General features: G+C 35.7%; 1 protein-coding gene across 5 annotated transcripts in view; it reads left to right on the forward strand.

Moving 5' to 3' along the window:
- OSBPL8 (oxysterol binding protein like 8) overlaps positions 1–18,640 on the forward strand; it is a 174,840-nt gene that overhangs the window by 105,026 nt on the left and 51,174 nt on the right. For 4 of the 5 annotated variants that reach the window (XM_053584321.1, XM_053584322.1, XM_053584324.1 and 1 more), the window contains 3 exons: positions 11,623–11,693; positions 16,775–16,852; positions 18,485–18,586. In XM_053584321.1, the coding sequence (XP_053440296.1) occupies positions 11,623–11,693; positions 16,775–16,852; positions 18,485–18,586 (251 nt within the window). Of the gene's footprint in view, positions 1–1,346; positions 1,507–11,622; positions 11,694–16,774; positions 16,853–18,484; positions 18,587–18,640 lie in introns of those variants that run through there. The other variant, XM_053584326.1, reaches the window with a different exon arrangement.

An 18,640-nucleotide genomic window follows, 5' to 3' on the forward strand; every position in this document is an offset into this window, starting at 1 on the left:
TGAAGTATATGTATAGTGAGGAAGGAAACATTTTATGGTAACTTGCCTATAAAAATGAACCACTAACTTGTAACTGAATTAGTTGTCATCTAAGTGAGTTGGGTGTATTTTCTGGTTGAAAGTAAGAATTGTGATTAGAAAAATCAGTGTACAACATATAAAGAACAGTTGAAGAGTGCTTTCTAATTTGAATTAAGGTAGAGTAAGGTAAAAGGATTTAATATAATTAGAGAATTCTTTGGCATTTTAAGTTCTTTGAAATTTAATCTTTTTTTTTGGCCCGGGCTGGGTTTGAACCCGCCACCTCAGGCATATGGGGCTGGCTCCTTAGTCCTTTGAGCCACAGGCACCGCCCTGAAATTTAATCTTTTTGGTACAAAGAGATGTGTAGTACCTCAGTTTGGAAATGGGAAAATATCTATTAGATTCAGTGGGGGTCATATCAGTCACTTAGTTTCAGTCGTAATAAATGGTATTTCCGTTTTGTTACTGTGATAAACAGGTGTTTTTTTTCTTCTTCTTTTAAAAGTAGTAAATACTCATTGGTAGATTATTTACTTTGAAATTTTTAAATATAATGAGGAGGAACTGCAGCAGCTCCTGTCTGTTTTCAGGGAACTTGGGTTACAGCTGCAGCATTACTGTGGTGTTACTATAATCTTCTTCATTGACTGGTTTGTATGAACGCTGTCTTAATGTCTCCTGTATCTCTGCTAGAGGACACACTTACATGTTTATTCTCTGCTGTAACTATTGGAATCCATCAAAATGAGAGGGTATCTTTCTTTATGAATTCTTAATCATGGCTGAGGCAAGCGGTAGATTAGATATAAATTTAGAAGATGCTGGGAAGATAAAACTATTATGTTCGTATCCATTTTTGAAGTAAACAAAAGCTGGAAAAGAAAATCCAAAGAGATGGGAAGTGTGGTAGATACTACAGAAATGTAATGGAGATGATGAAAGGGTTCCATTTTTCTGAAGAGAAGAGAAAATGACTGTTACTTCATCGTGAAATGCTAACTATTGATCTTGCTTTGTTTTCCTAAAACAGCAATTCAGTGCAGGGCGTTACTGGTTTGATAAAAAGGTAAAACATTAGTGGAAAAGCCTTTCTTGTTTATCAGCTCGTTTAAAAAAATCAGCAGCATGGCTCACTGCATTTTCTGTCAGTCTCTTTCTCTCTCTGTTTATTGCTGATTTGACAGAGTCTGGTCCTTCTCCTTTGCTGTTAAATGTGTGTGTCCTTTGTTTGTGCTGGTGGGTTTGCTACATTTGCCTGTGAGAGAAAAGCCTGCCTTTGCCATATTGGTCTAATTAGCCTCTGAGTGAACATATACATTAAAGAGACCTTCTAGACCATGAAAGAAGAGAGCTCACAGCAACGTAGGTTTTCTTCATATACTGGGGTTTCGCCTGTTTTATTTCCTCCACGAACTGATGGCCGAAAGCTTGTCCGGAACGCTTCATTTGGAGGATACAATGAACTTTCTCCTTCGTTGCCAGGTTTGTTTGTTTGTTTGATCTTGCATTCTTGTCTTAAATTTCTTAAAGACTTCTCATTAAAATAAACCAGGCATTTTAACATCTTAAAGCTGCTTTCATTTAAACAAGACAGTTCTGTAGTGAAAGCTGAGGTTTCAGTAACTGCTGCTAAACAGCTTGGCTTTTCCATGTTTTCTCTTACTCTCTCTTCAGCTAAAACTTGAACTGATTCATTGAAGTAAGAATCTTGAGTGCTTACTACAAACCTTTTTACTTTCATTATAGAAATAAATATTGACACTTTAATAAAATTAAAGCCTTTCTGACTTGAGAGAAATGCAAAATTCTATAATAAACATATTGCTCTGAGGTTTTACCACATGAAGCCCAGATATTTAATATGGATATTTGGACATTTTCTGCAAAATAATAACCCTATTAAAATTGATGTATAGTATAAGCCTTAACCTTTCTACTTCGTGTCTTAATCTTTTATCTCAAATCCTGACTTAAGTGAAGTTTTCTGCCAAAGTCTAATTTTTGGAATATCATACTTCTTGTCGTAGATGTATTTGTATGCAATTAATTTTTGCTAAAGTTATGATTTTTAAGGTAATATTTATTAAATCAGTCATTTGATAGCTATGATTTAGTCATGTAGACAGTTGGTCAATGAGATGTTGATATAACTACGTCTTTTTTGTTTGAAATTATGACAAATATTCAGATTTAAAATATGCATAATTTTTTGTTTTTCTCTCAAACTGCTACATAACTGTGTCTACTACTCTTTTAAGATTATATTTTTTAAAATATTTTTTAATACTCATGATTGGTTTAATACTCAAATATTGACTGAAACTGGTACTTAGCTTTCACCACTTACATTTTATTCAGAGAAGTATTTTCCTGAACTTGAATTAAATGTCTTATTTTCATACTAACCTTTATTCCTGGCTTTCCATAAATAATTCATGCTGATAGGTGGTATATACATTCCTTTGAGATGTAAAACACCTTATAAAGAGTGTTCAGCTAAGCAGTTTAATAAATTATTATAAATTTACTGATTTTGTTTTCTCGGCTAGCACTGTTTCACAAAAGAATTGGAATTCAGAGTCCTGAACTCTGCCTAAGTGGCATAAGCTTTAAATAGCATTCATAATCTGTATTTAGTCTTCTTAGGGCAGCACAGTTACTATCGTGCTTCTTTCTTACATTTCAAATGGTACGAATTTTTGTGTTGGTCATTATTAGAAGTAGCTTTGCAGATTCAACATACGGAAAGTTTTTAATGTTAAATATCCTCTTTGCTTTTACAGTGAGACTTATTTTTGTTCCTATATTTCTCTTGTCTCCTTGTCTGTATTTTTTTATGACAACAAGCTCACTAACACACACAGTTAGCTGACCTTCATGCCACAAGTCTACTTAGTATTAAAAAATAATCTTATGACCCTGATAAACAATAAAAAAAAACCTTACTTTTTCAAAGTTAGTATTTAAGAAGGCAATTAAAGGTAAAATTGTCAGTTTATCATGTCAAAGAATAGATGGAAGGTCATCTTGGATGGGTTTGTTTTAATAGAAAAGTAAATGGTTTGCTTTGTTTCCTAATTCTTGAAATACAGAAAAATCATATTTGTAGGAATGATTCCATTTTCTCCTTAATACAATCAGCTGTGATAAAAAGATCTCTAAAATATCTGCTTAATTTGTTTTTATTGTTTTGGGTTCATTGAGGGTACAAGAAATATCTGCTTATTTTATCATCTAATAAGTAGAACGGAATTAAGTACTTCAAAAGAAGTGGCTTTGTTTTGTTTAAAAGTGTAAACACATCTTTTTTTTTTTATCAGATATTGCATTGTTGTACTGAAAAAGTTATTTTAGATGTATTTACAACGTGATATCATCAGAAAGAGAAAATTATTCTACCTCAGTGGGTTTTTTGGAGACGAGGTCACTCTTTAAACCAGGCTCGAGTACAGTAGTGCAACGTCAGCTCACTGCAGCCTCCAGCTCCTGGGTCAAGTGATCCTTGTTTCTCAGCTTCCCAAGTATCTGGAACGATAGGCACATGTCATCACACTTGGCTAATTTTTAAAATTTTTTGTAGTGACAGAGTCCCACTATGTTGCACAGGCTGGTCTCAAACTCTTAGCCTCAAGTGGATATATTAGTGATATTTAAAGATGATTTTGTTTTAGCATGCTAAGCATACTCTTTTTCTCATTTTAGTTTTCCTTCACAAAAATCTTTTTACTTTTACTTCTGTCATAAGAAATATATGGCTATAGCTTTATTCTTCGTGATGAACTATAATACAAAGATGGTGCCCCTGCTATTTTGTTTTGTTTAATCCGTGTCTGAATACTGTCTTTTAATCTCTGCTGTTACTTCTAGATATGCTCATTTTAACAATCTAGAATAGTACCTAAAAATTAAAGTAAACAAACTGTAAGCAAAGAGAACATCTATAGACAACTGAGCTTTAGTAAATGGATGGACTCTTCTTTAGTATATTTCAATGTCTCAGACTTTTTTCCATACAATTTCCTCATTCTTGGCTATGTTGAGTATAGTTAATGTATTAATTCTAGATTTATTTTGTAGATACTGATCAAATTTGCATTTGTAGATATGTATGTATCTTCAAGACTGAAGCAACATAAAATTTGCTGTGTTATATCAAAGCATTAATGAACCACGCTTATTACTGCTATATAATAAAAGGTTATATTTCACCAGTGATTATAGTACTTGTATTGTAACCAATTAGAAGTTATGGGTAGAATGCTAATCTATTCCAGAATGATATTGTAGTGCATTAGTAGGAAAAAATAATCTCTGGGTACTTAAGCAAGAAAGATCTAATGTAGAATTTATTGATAGATGCGAAACTGAAGTCCCTGGAAGTTAAGGAACTTGACTGTGGTTATATACACTTGAAGGGAGAGTTAGAGTCATTGGAATTATTTTGAATCTGTGACTACTCTCCAAATGAAAAGATTGGAACAAAGATATAACAGCTGTTTTTAAAAACCAAGTAAAGTATAATTATTTTTTTTGTTTGTTTTTTGTTTTGGTTAGTGGAACTCTAACTATCAAATTCTTTATTTGTTTTAATGTTTAAAAATGTTCCCAAAACTCACACCTGTAATCCTAGCACTCTGGGGAGCCAAGATGGGCCAGTGCGTTAGTTCAGGAGTTCTATACCAGCCTGAGCAACTGCGAGACCCCCATCTCTACTAAAAATAGAAAAATTAGCCAGACATTGTCGTGGCACCTATAGTCTGTTCACTCTTAGCTATTGAGAAAACTGAGGCATGAGGATCACTTGAGCCCCAGAGTTTGAGGTTGCTGTGATTTGTGACGCCACAGGACTCTTCCCCAGGGTGACAGTGTGGAGACTGTCTCTTAAAAAAAAAAAAAAAAAAGTATTAATAAATTTTCTCTCCTTACGAAGAGAATACTGTAGCACTCTCTTGCTTCAGAATTCAATACTATATCATCTCATGCATTTTCCCCTATAGAGAGCCTGGCTTCTAGGGGGTTAAGTGTCTTGCTCAAGGTTGTACAGCTGGTGAAGGAGGTGCCTGCATTTGAACTAAGCAGTCTGACTCTGTAGCTCGTTCTCTTATGTCTCCTGCCACCTTCATTATCAGCAGTCACCTTACTGTATTGTTTTTTGTTTGAATACCTACCTTCTCTGTAGAAAATAACTTTTTTAAAAGAAAAGAATGACAGGGACCAATGTCTTTTCATGCTTTTAATCCTGGTATTTAGTGCAAGGTACATACGTATAGTAGGTACACTGTATTTATAAGAAATGAATTTATTATTATTTCCTAGTTGATGGAAGGGTTTGCCATCTGTCATTCTAAACATTCATCCTTCTGAATATCAGTATTATTACAGTTTTCTGTAACCATAGATAAGGTAGGAGTCAGCCTTATTGTACATTTGCACAGTAATAACGGAGCTAGATGCCTGGTTTCAAATTCTGACTTAGCTTCTGAGTGGTCACTTTTGGAAGGTGTTTGGCTTCAATAAAATAAAATACCTGAAAGATATTTGATTTATATAAGTTAAACAAGAAATAGTATTTTGGAAAAAGGCTTCTAAGAAAGTTAAAATTACATGCATTTTGTGGAGAAAAGCCTTTTCATTTTGAGCCTCAAATTATTACTATGAGTAAGTTCTCCTTTTTTCTTTTCTTTTTTTTTTTTTTTTTTTTTTTTGAGACTGCTTCTCACTTTGTCACCCTCAGGTAGGGTGCTGTGGCATCATAGTTCACAGCAACCTCAAACTCTTTGGCTCAAGCAATTCTTTTGGCTCAGACTCCTGAGTAGCTGGGACTACAAGGCGCCTACCACAATGCCCAGATATTTTTAGAGACGGGGTCTCACTCTTACTCAGGCTGGTCTTGAACTCCTGAGCTCATGCAGTCCCCCCATATTGGCCTCCCAGGGTGCTGAGATTCAGGCGTGAGCCACACAACTAGGTGAAAATATCTCTGTAACCATAGATTTAGGGAAAAATTTCTTTTTTTTTTGTAGAGACAGAGTTTCACTTTATGGCCCTCAGTAGAGTGCCGTGGCATCACATAGCTCACAGCAACCTCCAACTCCTGGGCCTTAGCGATTCTCTTGCTTCAGCCTCCCGAGTAACTGGGACTACAGGCGCCCGCCACAACGCCCGGCTATGGGAAAAATTTCTTAACACCCCAAAGAATTAAACATTAAAGAAAGGGATTGCTAAATTTAACTATATTAAAAATTAAGAGCTATTCATCAAAGAAACCATATAACCTATACAAAGCCAAGCTATATAATAGGGAGATAGATATTTGTAATAAATATAATTGGCAGAAAACCAGTATCTAGAATATAATAAGAATTCCTTTATAAGTCAGTAAGAAAACTGTAGATAACCAGTTTTTTTAAATGCGCAAAAGGTCTAAAGAGGTTCTTCACAAAGAAGAAATTAGAATAGCCAATTAACATATGAAAAAGTGTTCAACATCATTAGTAATTAGGGACCTGCGAACTAAGACCTCATTAATAAACTGATAACATTTCACCAAATTGACAAAAATATTAAAGCTTACTAATGTTATCGATACAGAGAAAGGAGGACTTTTACATACTTAATTTGGTATTCTTAAAGTTGAAGATAAACATATTCTATAACTCAGGAATTCTTCTAGCCAACAGTACACCAGAAATATTCATAGCATCATTGTTCATAGGAGGGGGAAACTAGGAACAACCAAATGTTTCTCAGTGGTAGAACGGGTACATAATGATACAGTCATACAGTGGATTCTGATCAGCAGTTACCATGAATTAAATGCCTGCTATGACATGCTAGTAAATAATTACTACAAAAAGTCAAGATAATCACTTTTGCGAAGCAAGAGAGAGCAGATTGCAATTAAGACTCACATTGAGGTGGATCCTATGGGATGCTAGCAATTCTCAAGCCCTCAATTTACTCAAAGGTTATGTAAATACTTCCTGTATCTGTTAAATTACATATTTAAATTTTATACATTTTCCTGAAGTTGTGCTAATTTCACATTAAAAAAAAAAAAACTGTAGAAGTAAAAATGGAGCCCAAATGTATATGTTAAGTATTAAGTGTCTCTACACAAAGAGACCTCCCGAAGAGGTGGCCTTGGGTCTGGAGAGGTGCCACGGCATTGTAGAAATGGCATAAATACACTGAAGTTTGAACAGTTCTCATGCTGTCACTTGTTGACTTTAGTCAACTTCCTTTATTTCTGTGAGTGTTACTATTTTCAGCTGTAAAATAAAGTTAATTTTTTTGTGTATTGTGATATTTTAAAGATTAGAAAAAAATAAGTAAAGCCTCTAGCACAGTGCTTTATCCTCACAGGGATTCCTGCCAATGGGTATTGCTTATTGTTTTTATTAGTATTATTGTGTTAATTAATATCATTATTGTTGACAAATGAACCAGAATTAATTAGGTACAAAGTAAGTTAAAGGGATATAGACTAGTTTGGAAAAGATGCCAAAGCAGAAGTCTAGAACCAGAAGAAAGGTGTGTGTGTGTGTTTTAATTGAAGCATAACTACACACATACACACACACACACACACATATATAGAGAGAGTTATATAGTGTATAGTTAAGTACGCAGCATTTTGGATTTTTGGTCATGTGTAGACATGTATAACTACCCCCACAGCAAAGGTAAACCACTGTTTCAACCTCTGATACTGTAGATTAATCATACGGTTTGTACGTTTTTCTCAATGGGGAAGGTGGCTTCTTGTACTCAGTATCATGTCGGTTCTTTTTCATTGCTGTGTAATACATTGTATGAATATACAATAAAGTGTTCATTTCTTCTGCTATCAATGGTCCTATGAATGGGTTCCAGATTTTGGCCATTATGAATAAAAGCTGCTGTGAAGACTCATACTTCTCTTTTGATGGTGATAGACACACTCATTTCTCTTGGGTGTATCTAGGATTAGAATTCTGTATGTTAGAATATATGTACATTTAGCTTTAGGGAATACTGTCAAATAGTTTTCCAAAGTGGTTGTGCCTCTTTGTTCTCTCACCAGTAGTAAACAGAGTTCCAGTTGCTCCATTTCTCAACTGCGCTTAGATGGTGTTAGTACTTTCAGTTTTGGTCATTGTGATAGGGATGTGGGGGTGGGGAGGGTAGCGGCAAGAGGATTTACTGCCCCAAATCACTAATAAGCAAACTTGGGAAAAGTCATGATCTGAAACTGTTCTTCATTAATGGTAGTAGTCAGTAACGTGTGGTAGACTTCAGGAATCTTGTCTATAACTTTTCTAAAATAAAGGAGTGATTTTTAAGTAATATTGGATTTCCATATATGGTGGAAAATGAATTAAAGCCTAAGAAATATTTTGACAGAGCCCCTTTTGCTTCTAATAAATACACTTTCATGACTAACTTTTCAAGATAAAGATTATTTTTCACATTTAAGGACATTACCTTTGTTAGGTCTAAAGCAAGAATTAGTAGTGTGACACTTTGCTTTGCTCTATTGGAATTACTCTTGGAAATGCAATGTACAAAAATATGGCAATAATTTGATTTAGACCGTTTGAATGTTTTTCTATGTTTTTTGCATTTTATACTGATCACCTTCTTTGTTCTCAGTTGAACCTCACAGAATTTGAGCAGACTTAAATGTTTTAGGAAGCATTTTGCTGTATTCCTCCATAATTTTAAATAAGTCATAAGTTATCAGGGCCAGCTTTCAAAATAATCATTTGATTTGTAGGTTTGAGGTATGGAGAATCTTTTTTTCCCCTTCTATCAATGGAGGTTTATTAAGCCAAGATTTTGAGGATGTGCCGAGGGAAAACATGAACTGACAATCATCCATGGCTGCTTTTCTGAAGGAGAGGTTGGAACCTTCAGCATGTTAAAGACATAAAGAAGGGAAAAGGTGAAGATAGGGGAACTGATGAGATAATGGTTGCATTCTTGTGAGGCCCTAGAAATCTACATTTTAGGCTTGGCGCCTGTAGCTCAGCAGTTAGGGCACTGGCCACACTGGCCTGCTGAACAAACAAACAAACAAAAAAATAGCCAGGGGTTGTGACAGGCGCCTGTAGTCCCAGCTGTTAGGGACCCTGAGGCAAGAGAATTGCTTGAGGCCAAGAGTTTGCTGTGAGGTGTGACACTACCACACTCTCTCTACCGAGGTGACAAAATGAAACTCTGTCTCAAAAACAAAAAAAAAGGAAAGAAATCTACATTTTACATAAAATAACAGAGGAAAGGAAGCGTCAGTTATGTAAGTGTCCCTGGGTAGATGGAAGAATGTCTGATTCTGCCTTATCTCTAGTTCTGTTAACTCTAAGAGAAACCTGGAATTCATTGTTATTGTGGAATCAGTTTTAAGGACTGGACATAGGTATAATTTGCGCATTCTTGGAGGTGATGAGGCTGGGGTGATGGAGCATTGGCGGGCTGGGCTGGTTGCTCAGGCCGCCCGAGTGCCTGTTCTGGGTGGCCAGCTGCCCACAGCTGAATAGGATTCGTGTATTAGGTTTGAGAGGTAATACACAGTCTAGATTTATGACTGTCCTTTCCAACATTTGAAACTTTCATTAAGACTTTGCCTTTTTAAAAAGTGTTTTCTGAGTCATGACTTCATTTTCATGTACTGTTCTGTTTTTAAAATGCGTGAATGGCAATACAGTGAACTAGGCTTTTTTCTTGATCTAATAAATGAATTGATCTAGATTTAGCTAAAACCAAGACAAAAAGTGAAGAAAAGTGAAGGCTGGAAATAAAAGATGATTTCTTTTCATTTATAATTTATATTTTAGAAAATATTCTCTTGCACATATATTCGGAAGCTCTTTGGAGTGATTTATGTTAGTCATTAGCATCAAGAATTATTTATTACAGTGTTTAAATATTGTGGAATTTTTAAACTGAGTTACGTAACTTTTTGGTTTTGATTTATGTTAAAGTTTCAAATTCCTGTAAGTTTTCACTTAAAATTCCATGCTACATTTATGAAACAGGTTTTTTCCCCCAGTCTTGGGATTGGGTGATCTTTCTTTTTACCAGAGAGGGGGTAAAAAGATTCCTTTTTCATATGACAGAAATAGTTAAGTAAATATCCAGATTAAGAAAATGGAATATATTTGTTTTTAGCTATTATAAACTAAATACAGAATAAATAGTATTATCATTGATACACCAGAAATGATTTTATAATGCTTCAGGCACTGGTGCAACTTGATTTTTCAAATGTTACTTTTATGAGTAATTATACATTAATTTTTTTAATGTAGGTTTCTGTTAGGCTTCGAACAGATAATCACAGGGAAGAGTTCATTACCTGTCCTCGAAAGCAGAAAAACGTCGTAGGATGTGTGCTGCTCCTTCTGTGCCTGCCACACGGTCTCAGTGTTCACACTTCTCTAACTGTGCCCTTAGAATACTCATTTGTTAGTATTAATGTTCTGTATCACTTCAGAGATACATGTATGTCTGTCCCACTGCTGTCATGTGGTACAGATTTGTGTAGCAATAGACAGTGATATGTGTAACAGTGAGAGTCAACATTAATTGAATGTGTACTATGTACAGAGGTCACCAGGCAGTCCCCGGGTTAGGAAAGAGATAGGTTCTGTAGGTACAGCCTTATATTGAATTCATGTGTAAGTTGGAACAGATGCTTATACGTGTTACCTGTGGTAGCCTCTGTTGTAAGTACGAATCCTATGTCCGTCACATGTTTGCCACTTGCCGGGGGGGACTTAGTGTAATAGCTTGCATTCGTGAGTGCAAATTGTAAGTTGGATGTTTGTAACTCGGGGACTGCCTGTATGCTATGTGCTTTGTCTGCATCCTTGTCTAATTCTCACAGTAAGCACATTGTTAGATTTTTTTGAAAAAGTCAATCCAGATTTATTTATTTTTTATTTATTTATTTTTTGAGACAGAGTCTCACTATGTCACCCTGGGTAGAGTGCCGTAGCATCACAGCTCACAGCAACCTCAAGCTCTTGGGCTTAAGTGATTCTCTTGCCTCAGCCTCCCAAGTAGCTGGGACTACAGGCACCTGCCACAGTGCCTGGCTGTTTTTTGGTTGGAGCTGTCATTGTTGTTTGGCAGGCCCAGCTCTGGTGTATGTGGTTGGCGCCCTAACCCCTGAGCTACAGGCGCCAAGCCTCAATCCAGATTTATTTCTCCAATCTTCTTTCATTACCTCTTCTGGGATTTTCCAGTTTAGCAAGAGATGTGAAAAGTATGTTGTGTTGGTTCTCTGAAATTCTTTGTTAAAAAGTAGCTCACTAGAATAAAATGTCTATAAGGGCTGAGTTCATATAAAGTACTCAAGGAACACAGAAAAGAAATATTTTGCTTGATGTTTGTGTGTTCAGGGAAGGATTTAATTGTGTCTAAAGAAAGATTATCCTAGATACGAACTTTTAGAGGTATTTATGATAGTTTAAAACTCTATGTACAAGCTTCCTATGCTGATGTATATCAAGTTTGTATTTGCAGTCATATGACTTAAATATATTTCCTTTTTATCATTAATTACAATGTATGTTCAAAAGTAGTAAGACTAAGATTGATAATGTTTTTTCACAGGTTTTGAAAGAGGGAAGGAAGATATTTCTCAAAATAAAGATGAGTCTTCACTTTCTATGTCAAAGAGTAAGGTAAGTATATTGTCCCCAAATATATGATTATGACATTTTTCTGATATTTAAGATGAGAGTACTAACACTGAAATCTTGTCAGCCTTCCATGAGATGTTTTTATGTTGATATATCTAAAGCATGTGGTATGTATAAAAAAATGAGGTTTCACTGGAAGCTAAATGCTGTTGGTTCCTTAGAAATACGACCTGTTGGTAATGAGCACACTGTCCAGAGTACCACTGTTTCTGTGTGTGCCACAGCAGTGCTTGTCACCCTGGAGTCCTGAGGGTTCCATTCAGACAGATTCTCTGGGCTCCTGATTTAAAAAATATTCTCAGGTGTTTGGATAGCAGTTGTGATATATACATTTCACCAGGCAAAGACCTTTGCAGTAGGAGCCTGCCATTGAATGTCTTATTCTAAGAAATCTAAGAAATATCTATTCTTAGATATTTCTAAGAATATCTAAGAAATATCTAAGAAATAATAATTCTAAGAAATAGAATTAATTCTTAGAATTAAGTCTTAGAAATAATTCTAAGAAATTCTAAGACATTTTCTTAGAATAAGACATAATTTCCTAAATCATTATTTCTCAGATTGGGATACTAATACTTACTCTTAGGTCTGCTGAGCCTTTTTTCTTTAAGAATACACATTCATATTTGAAGAACACTGTATGATGCAGTGTCTTCCCTATGGGTCTTATAGTTCACTAGATTTTCTGCAATTTGTCAAGGAATTTGACTTTTGACTGTTCTTTCTGGTCAGGTTTAGAAGCAGGAGGAGCTTTTATGCTTGTGGACTCAAACTTCAATGATTATAAGAAGACCTATTTAGGCGCAGCAATAGATCCTTATTTTACAACTCTACATTTTTTCCTCCTGTTTGGAGGAGTGGTTGAAAAGATTATACAGTGTTTTTATGCATGATTTTTACAAAAAGATTATTCATACTTTTCAAGTGTTCATTACATAAAAGGCCATCTAGCATATGTATAGAGTACTTAGGATAGAAATTTAATAGGATTTAGTACTTTGTATTTATGTAATATTTACGAGTCATATGTAGATCTTTAAATGAATTAAAATTAAATAAAATGAGGAATTCAATGCCTCATTTATACTAGTCACGTTTCAAATGCCCAGTAACCACATATGGTTAATAGCTACCCTATTGTGCAGCTCAGATAGAAAACATTTGTCATGTAGAAAGTCCTTCTTTCCAGGCAGCACTGCTTTAGATTCAAAAGAGCAAGTTTGAATCTTGAATCTCATTCATTACCTGTGACTTTTTAGATGTTATTACAATGACACTAATAGCTACTTTAAAAAAAAAGAAAAGGAAAAGGGACGAGGTCTTGCCTTATTGCCCAGCCTGGATTCAAACCCGTGGGCTCAAAGGATCTTCCCAAATGGCTGGGACTACAGATTACTGCACCTGGCTTACTAGATACTTTTTGTTGAGAGCTTACTTGTACCATTTTAACTCCCACTACGATACTAGAAGACAGGTATCATTGGCCTCACTTTATGAGTGAGCCAGATTGTAGCTCAGAGAATTTAACTCTGTAAGGACCAAAATACGTTGACACTTTATGATCATTACGACCTCATTTAACCCCCAAAGCAGCTCTCTGAATTAGTAGTATCTTCATTTTACAGATGAGGAAACTAAGATGGCAAAAATTAAGTAACTTCTCAAAGTCACGTAGCATCAAAGGAAGTAACAGGGGAAAAGAAAAAGACGAGAAAAGGGAAAACATACAAAGTGCTGAGCATTCTAAGGCCATTTAATGAAGAGTCAGGTAGTATTACACATTAAACCGATCTGTCTTGATGGCTGGCATTAGTGGTTAGTAAAGTTTCTGAAGGAAGGGAAACAATTTAGTAAAATATTTTCAACAAAAATGTTTATGGTTTTTGATAATTTGGAAGGTGTGCTGGTTCAGAAAACTGAAATAGTAGTGTATAAAAAGACTGTAGTACTTGGTGGCCGGTTCTTTTTCACTTCACAACTAGGCTGCACAGTATGGCAGAGACTCACTGAGCTATGTAGACTGATTTACTGAGCTCAGGAGACACCCAGAAGGCCTGTTCATCCCCTGTGTACTGGAATCTTTTAGGAATAACCAAGCCAGATTTTGTCATTGGAATTGTTGGGGAAACAGATTCTTTCTTGTTCATAAAAATGAATCTTAAATTTGAGTTTGCTCAAAATGCTATATGAATAATTTAGGTGAGAAATCAGTATAGTGAGATGACTAAGTGCATGAAGCTGGGAATTAGACTAAAGTACAAATCCCAGCTTATCCACTTAGGCAAGATATTTAATCTGTTTGTCTTAGCTTCCTCGTTACTACTGTCCTAGAGTTGCTTTGAGTATGTCTGTGTTTAATGTAGTATAGTTTACCCTTGAACAACACGGGCTGGGATGCCAACTTTGAGCCCCTGTGCAGTCAAAAATATGCATACAACTTTTGACTCCCCCAAAACTTTACTAATAGCCTACTGTTCACTGAAAACCTTATTGATAATATAAAACAGTTAACTAACACATATTTTGTATATGTATCATGTACTATAGTCTTAAAGTAAGCAGAGAAAAGAATGTTAAGAAAATCATAAGGAAAATATGTTAATACCATTAAGTGGAAGTAGGTTATCAGAAAGGTCTATATTCTTGTCATCTTCACATTGAGTAGGTTGAGGAAGAAAGGAAGGGTTGGTCTTGTCTTGGGTGGTAAAGGTAGAATGGGAGAAAGTACAAGGGGAGGAAGGAGAGACAGGCACACTTGGTGTAACTTTGATTCAAAAAAAATCAGCATATAAGTGGACTCACACAGTTCAAACCAGTTTTCAAGGGTCACACTGTACTTGGTAAGTAATAAACACTATTAACTGTTATTGACATCTCAGTTATAACTTATCAGTACTCTTCATTTAATAGTGTCTGAGAAGTGCTGTATACATTTCCCTATTAAGCTGTGGGAAAGAGAATTTCCTGTTAATTTTAAAACATTATAGTTCTCTGACAGTAGCCATGCCATCTTTGTTTTCCCAAGGCCAAGGAGAAGATAGAGACCTGTTTGGCCTGAGGAATTTTGTGAAATTGTCTGGTGTCACAATGTAAACTATCATTGTGGGAGTGAGCAATGTGGTATTTCAAGCCCTGTTCCTAAAGGAGTAACTTTAACCAAAGTTTATGGGGCGACGCCTGTGGCTCAGTCCGTAGGGCGCCGGCCCCATATACCGAGAGTGGCGGGTTCGAGCCCAGCCCCGGCCAGACTGCATGCAACCAAAAAATAGCCGGGTGTTGTGGCGGGCGCCTGTAGTCCCAGCTACTTGGGAGGCTGAGGCAAGAGAATCGCTTAAGCCCAGGAGTTGGAGGTTGCTGTGAGCTGTGTGAGGCCACGGCACTCTACCGAGGGCCATAGGATGAGACTCTGTCTCTACAAAAAAAAAAAAAAAGTTTATATTTAGGTTAATCTCTACCTGCTACATTGACAATTGTTTGCATTTCCCTTCTAATTTCTCCAGTTACTGCCAGCACCAAAATAACCCATATTTTGTACCAAGTAGCAGAAGCACTTTTAGGAGAGAGGAGAAAAATGAGCTGCAAGTGCCAATTTTATTTTCATTTTGTTAATTCACCAGATATTTATTGAGTCCTTCCTTTCAGGTGATACACTGGATAACATTGATAAATAAACATGTCATCTGCTCTATGAATCTAAAAATTGAATGGCTGGGCATGGTGACTCAAGCCTGTGATCCTAGCACTCTGGGAGGCTGAGATGGGTAGACTGCTTGAGCTCAGGAGTTGAAGAGCAGCCTGAGCAAGAGCTAGACCCTGTCTCTACTAAAAATAGAGAAATTATTTTTAGATAGAGAATTATATCCTGGCATTGTGGTGGGCACCTGTAGCTCCAGGTACTTGGGAGGCTGAGGCAGGAGGATCACTTGAGCCCAGAGTTTGAGGTTGCTGTGAGCTATGATGACAGTCACAGCATCAACCTCAAGGCAACAGAGTAAGACTCTTCCTAAAAAAATAATATATAATAAAATAGAGTGAAGACATTTATATTCAAAAGCTTAATCCTTTATCACATCTTATGATACTGTGCAGATTTGGCCATTATTGAATGACCACTATTCATTGTTTTGAATGTTCGAAAGCCACCATTTGAATCAACTTTCTTGGCACTGGGAACACTGGAATTAAAGTACCTTCTGTGTCTAACAATAAGTAAAAATAGAAATCTTAGGATATTGAAGGAATATGTTTAGTTTTGTTCTAAGAAAAATCGGAATAGCTTTTAGCTTTGTACTCTTCTAGTCTGGTGCACAAATTTGGTCTCTAAACAAGCACTGGATTAGGAGACCCAGTTTCTGACCCCTGTGATGTTAATGATTGTTGGGAAAATCTACCTTCCTGAGCCTCCCTTTCATGGTTTGTAAAATGGACATAAAGCCACCTATTGTGTCTATTCTTCAAGGTTCTTATGATAATCAAATAAAAATGTGAAGTATAAACAAAGTCTGGAAACAAATTTAAGACATTAATAGGTCCACTGGATAAGTGGGAAGAAGTAGATTCTGGGAATATTGTTGTTTATACACTGTACAAACTATAGTGGCTCAATACTAGTTTCTAGAGATGTTTTTATTACTATTGGAGGAGGAGTAACAACAGAGCAATGTGTGTACCAAAGTGTTAAAATTTACATGGTTTGGTTTTTTTATGTAGAGTATTTCAACTGTTAAAACACAGTATTACTTCAGTTACTATAAGTATAATTAATTTTATGTTTTTCAAAATAGAAAGCAAAAATTTACAAATGATCTTGTTTATAATAAATATTGTAAACTAATTTATTGATTACTTTTTACTTTTATATATTTGTGGGTTTAATATGGATTTGTTTTTAAACAAAAGTAGTATATAAAGAACATTATTACTTTATAATCAACAACTACTTAAATTATGGCAACAAGTGGGAAGAATCACGAACAGCTTTAACATTAATTTTGAATGATGTGTAGAATAAGCGAAGGTTTTTTATTTCCCCCCTTCTGTTCATTTCTGTGTAATTTCAGTCTGAATCTAAACTTTATAATGGCTCGGAGAAGGACAGCTCAACTTCAAACAAGCTCACAAAGAAAGAATCTCTTAAGGTTAGTTTTCACAGTTATTTCTGCAATGTAGTTTACATTGTACTTTGAATGTTCTGTTAGAAGTAGGCTAATAAGGAAATGTGTGTGTTTTTCCAAAAGGGGAAAAAAATCTAGAGGTACAGACACACATAGAAAATGTTAATATTTGTGTTGTACACTGGGCTCAACTGACAAGGCTGCTTGATGACTATCTCAGAGCAGCCTCCTCAGTTCTCACCTGGCCAGTCTAGGCCTTTCCTGGGGCTGAGCGTTTGATACCTCCACACACCTATTCCCAAGCCAGACTTAGCACTGTGCCGTGAGACACCTGCTGGGAAACTCTGGTGCTGCTTGAAATTAGAGTTTGCCGACTGCTGGGTCATGCACAGGTTTTGTTCAAACTATATAATGTTTTAAAAATTTGGACCAACAATTGCAAGTCCAGGTTTTTAATTTCCCTTAAGAAATATGTAGTGTTGGGCCTGCCTTCCCAAATGGCCTCAGAATCTAGAGCTTAAGAAATACACACTTTCTAGCCAAGATCCCTGGCTGGTCTGTCTTACCCTTTTATGTTCCATGCCCTGTCTTGTATACATTTGCAATCTCATATTAAATCTCTTCATTCAAGTATATCAATGAAGACCAAAAGTCTAAAGTTTTGGAGGTATGGAATTATTAAAATTTTATTATGTATAGTGGGTAGACTATTAAATGCAACTTTTATGGTGAAAGATACTACTATCAGGAAAGAGAGCAAAACTTTCATTTGCAGCATGGTTTGTAATATGGAAAAGCTGGTAACAGAGATTTCCATCAGTTTTAAGAGAATCTATTAAGAAAGGTTATGTGAGTACTTTTCCTAATGGTTAGGAGCACAGCTCTTGAAGCCAGTCTGCTCCTATTTGAATCCTCACTCCACACTTACTGTGTGATCTCGGGAAGTTACTCCCTCTGCCTCTATTTTCTCATCTGTAAAACAGGAATAATAATAGTTCTATTTCCCAAGGTTATGGTGAGGATTAAATGAGGTCATGGTAATAGGGTAAAGTGCTCAGAACAGAATACACTCAGAATCACCGCTCCTGTTATTTTATTTGTAGGAGAAATCCTGCTGAACAGTTAAAAGGATAAGGTGGATGTGGAAACTTCAGAAAATATTGAATGGGGGAACTTTTTTTCTGTGTTAAACCCCCCCACACACACACACAAAAATCTATGTATTTCTGTAGATAGTGTGTACATTGGAAAGGTTGGAAAGGATAGTGCTTTGTGGAAGGTTAATAGTGGTCAATCCTGAGGTTGGGAATAGGATGGAGTGTGACAAAGATGGTTTTCAGATGTACTGTTTGAAAGTGTTACCAGGAGATGCAAATAATACGTGAATAATACAAGTGTTCATGTATTTTGTGTTTTAAAAGAAGTAAAAATCTTTAAAATAAACAGAAAACTGGACTAATGATCAGAAAAACTAGATTCTAACTTTGATTGTCTAAAACTTCCCCTAGCTCTAAAATATACTTTTGTAATCCTAAGATACTAGCATTTTAAAGAGGTTAGAATTTTATACTTTACCTTCTGTAAATGCAGAAAGTTGAAAAGAAATTGCTCATTTTTATTGAGTTTTTAAATTTTTCTATCATTTTCATAAAATAGGTGCAAAAGAAAAATTACCGAGAAGAAAAGAAAAGAGCTACAAAGGAGTTACTCAGTACAATCACAGATCCTTCTGTTATTGTTATGGCTGATTGGTTGAAGGTCAGTGTATTGATTCTTGAATTCAAATTGCTGAATGTTTGCCTCCAGGGTGAT

The sequence above is a fragment of the Nycticebus coucang genome, chromosome 3 (assembly GCF_027406575.1).
Source record: "Nycticebus coucang isolate mNycCou1 chromosome 3, mNycCou1.pri, whole genome shotgun sequence".
Classification (NCBI taxonomy): Eukaryota; Metazoa; Chordata; class Mammalia; order Primates; family Lorisidae; genus Nycticebus; species Nycticebus coucang.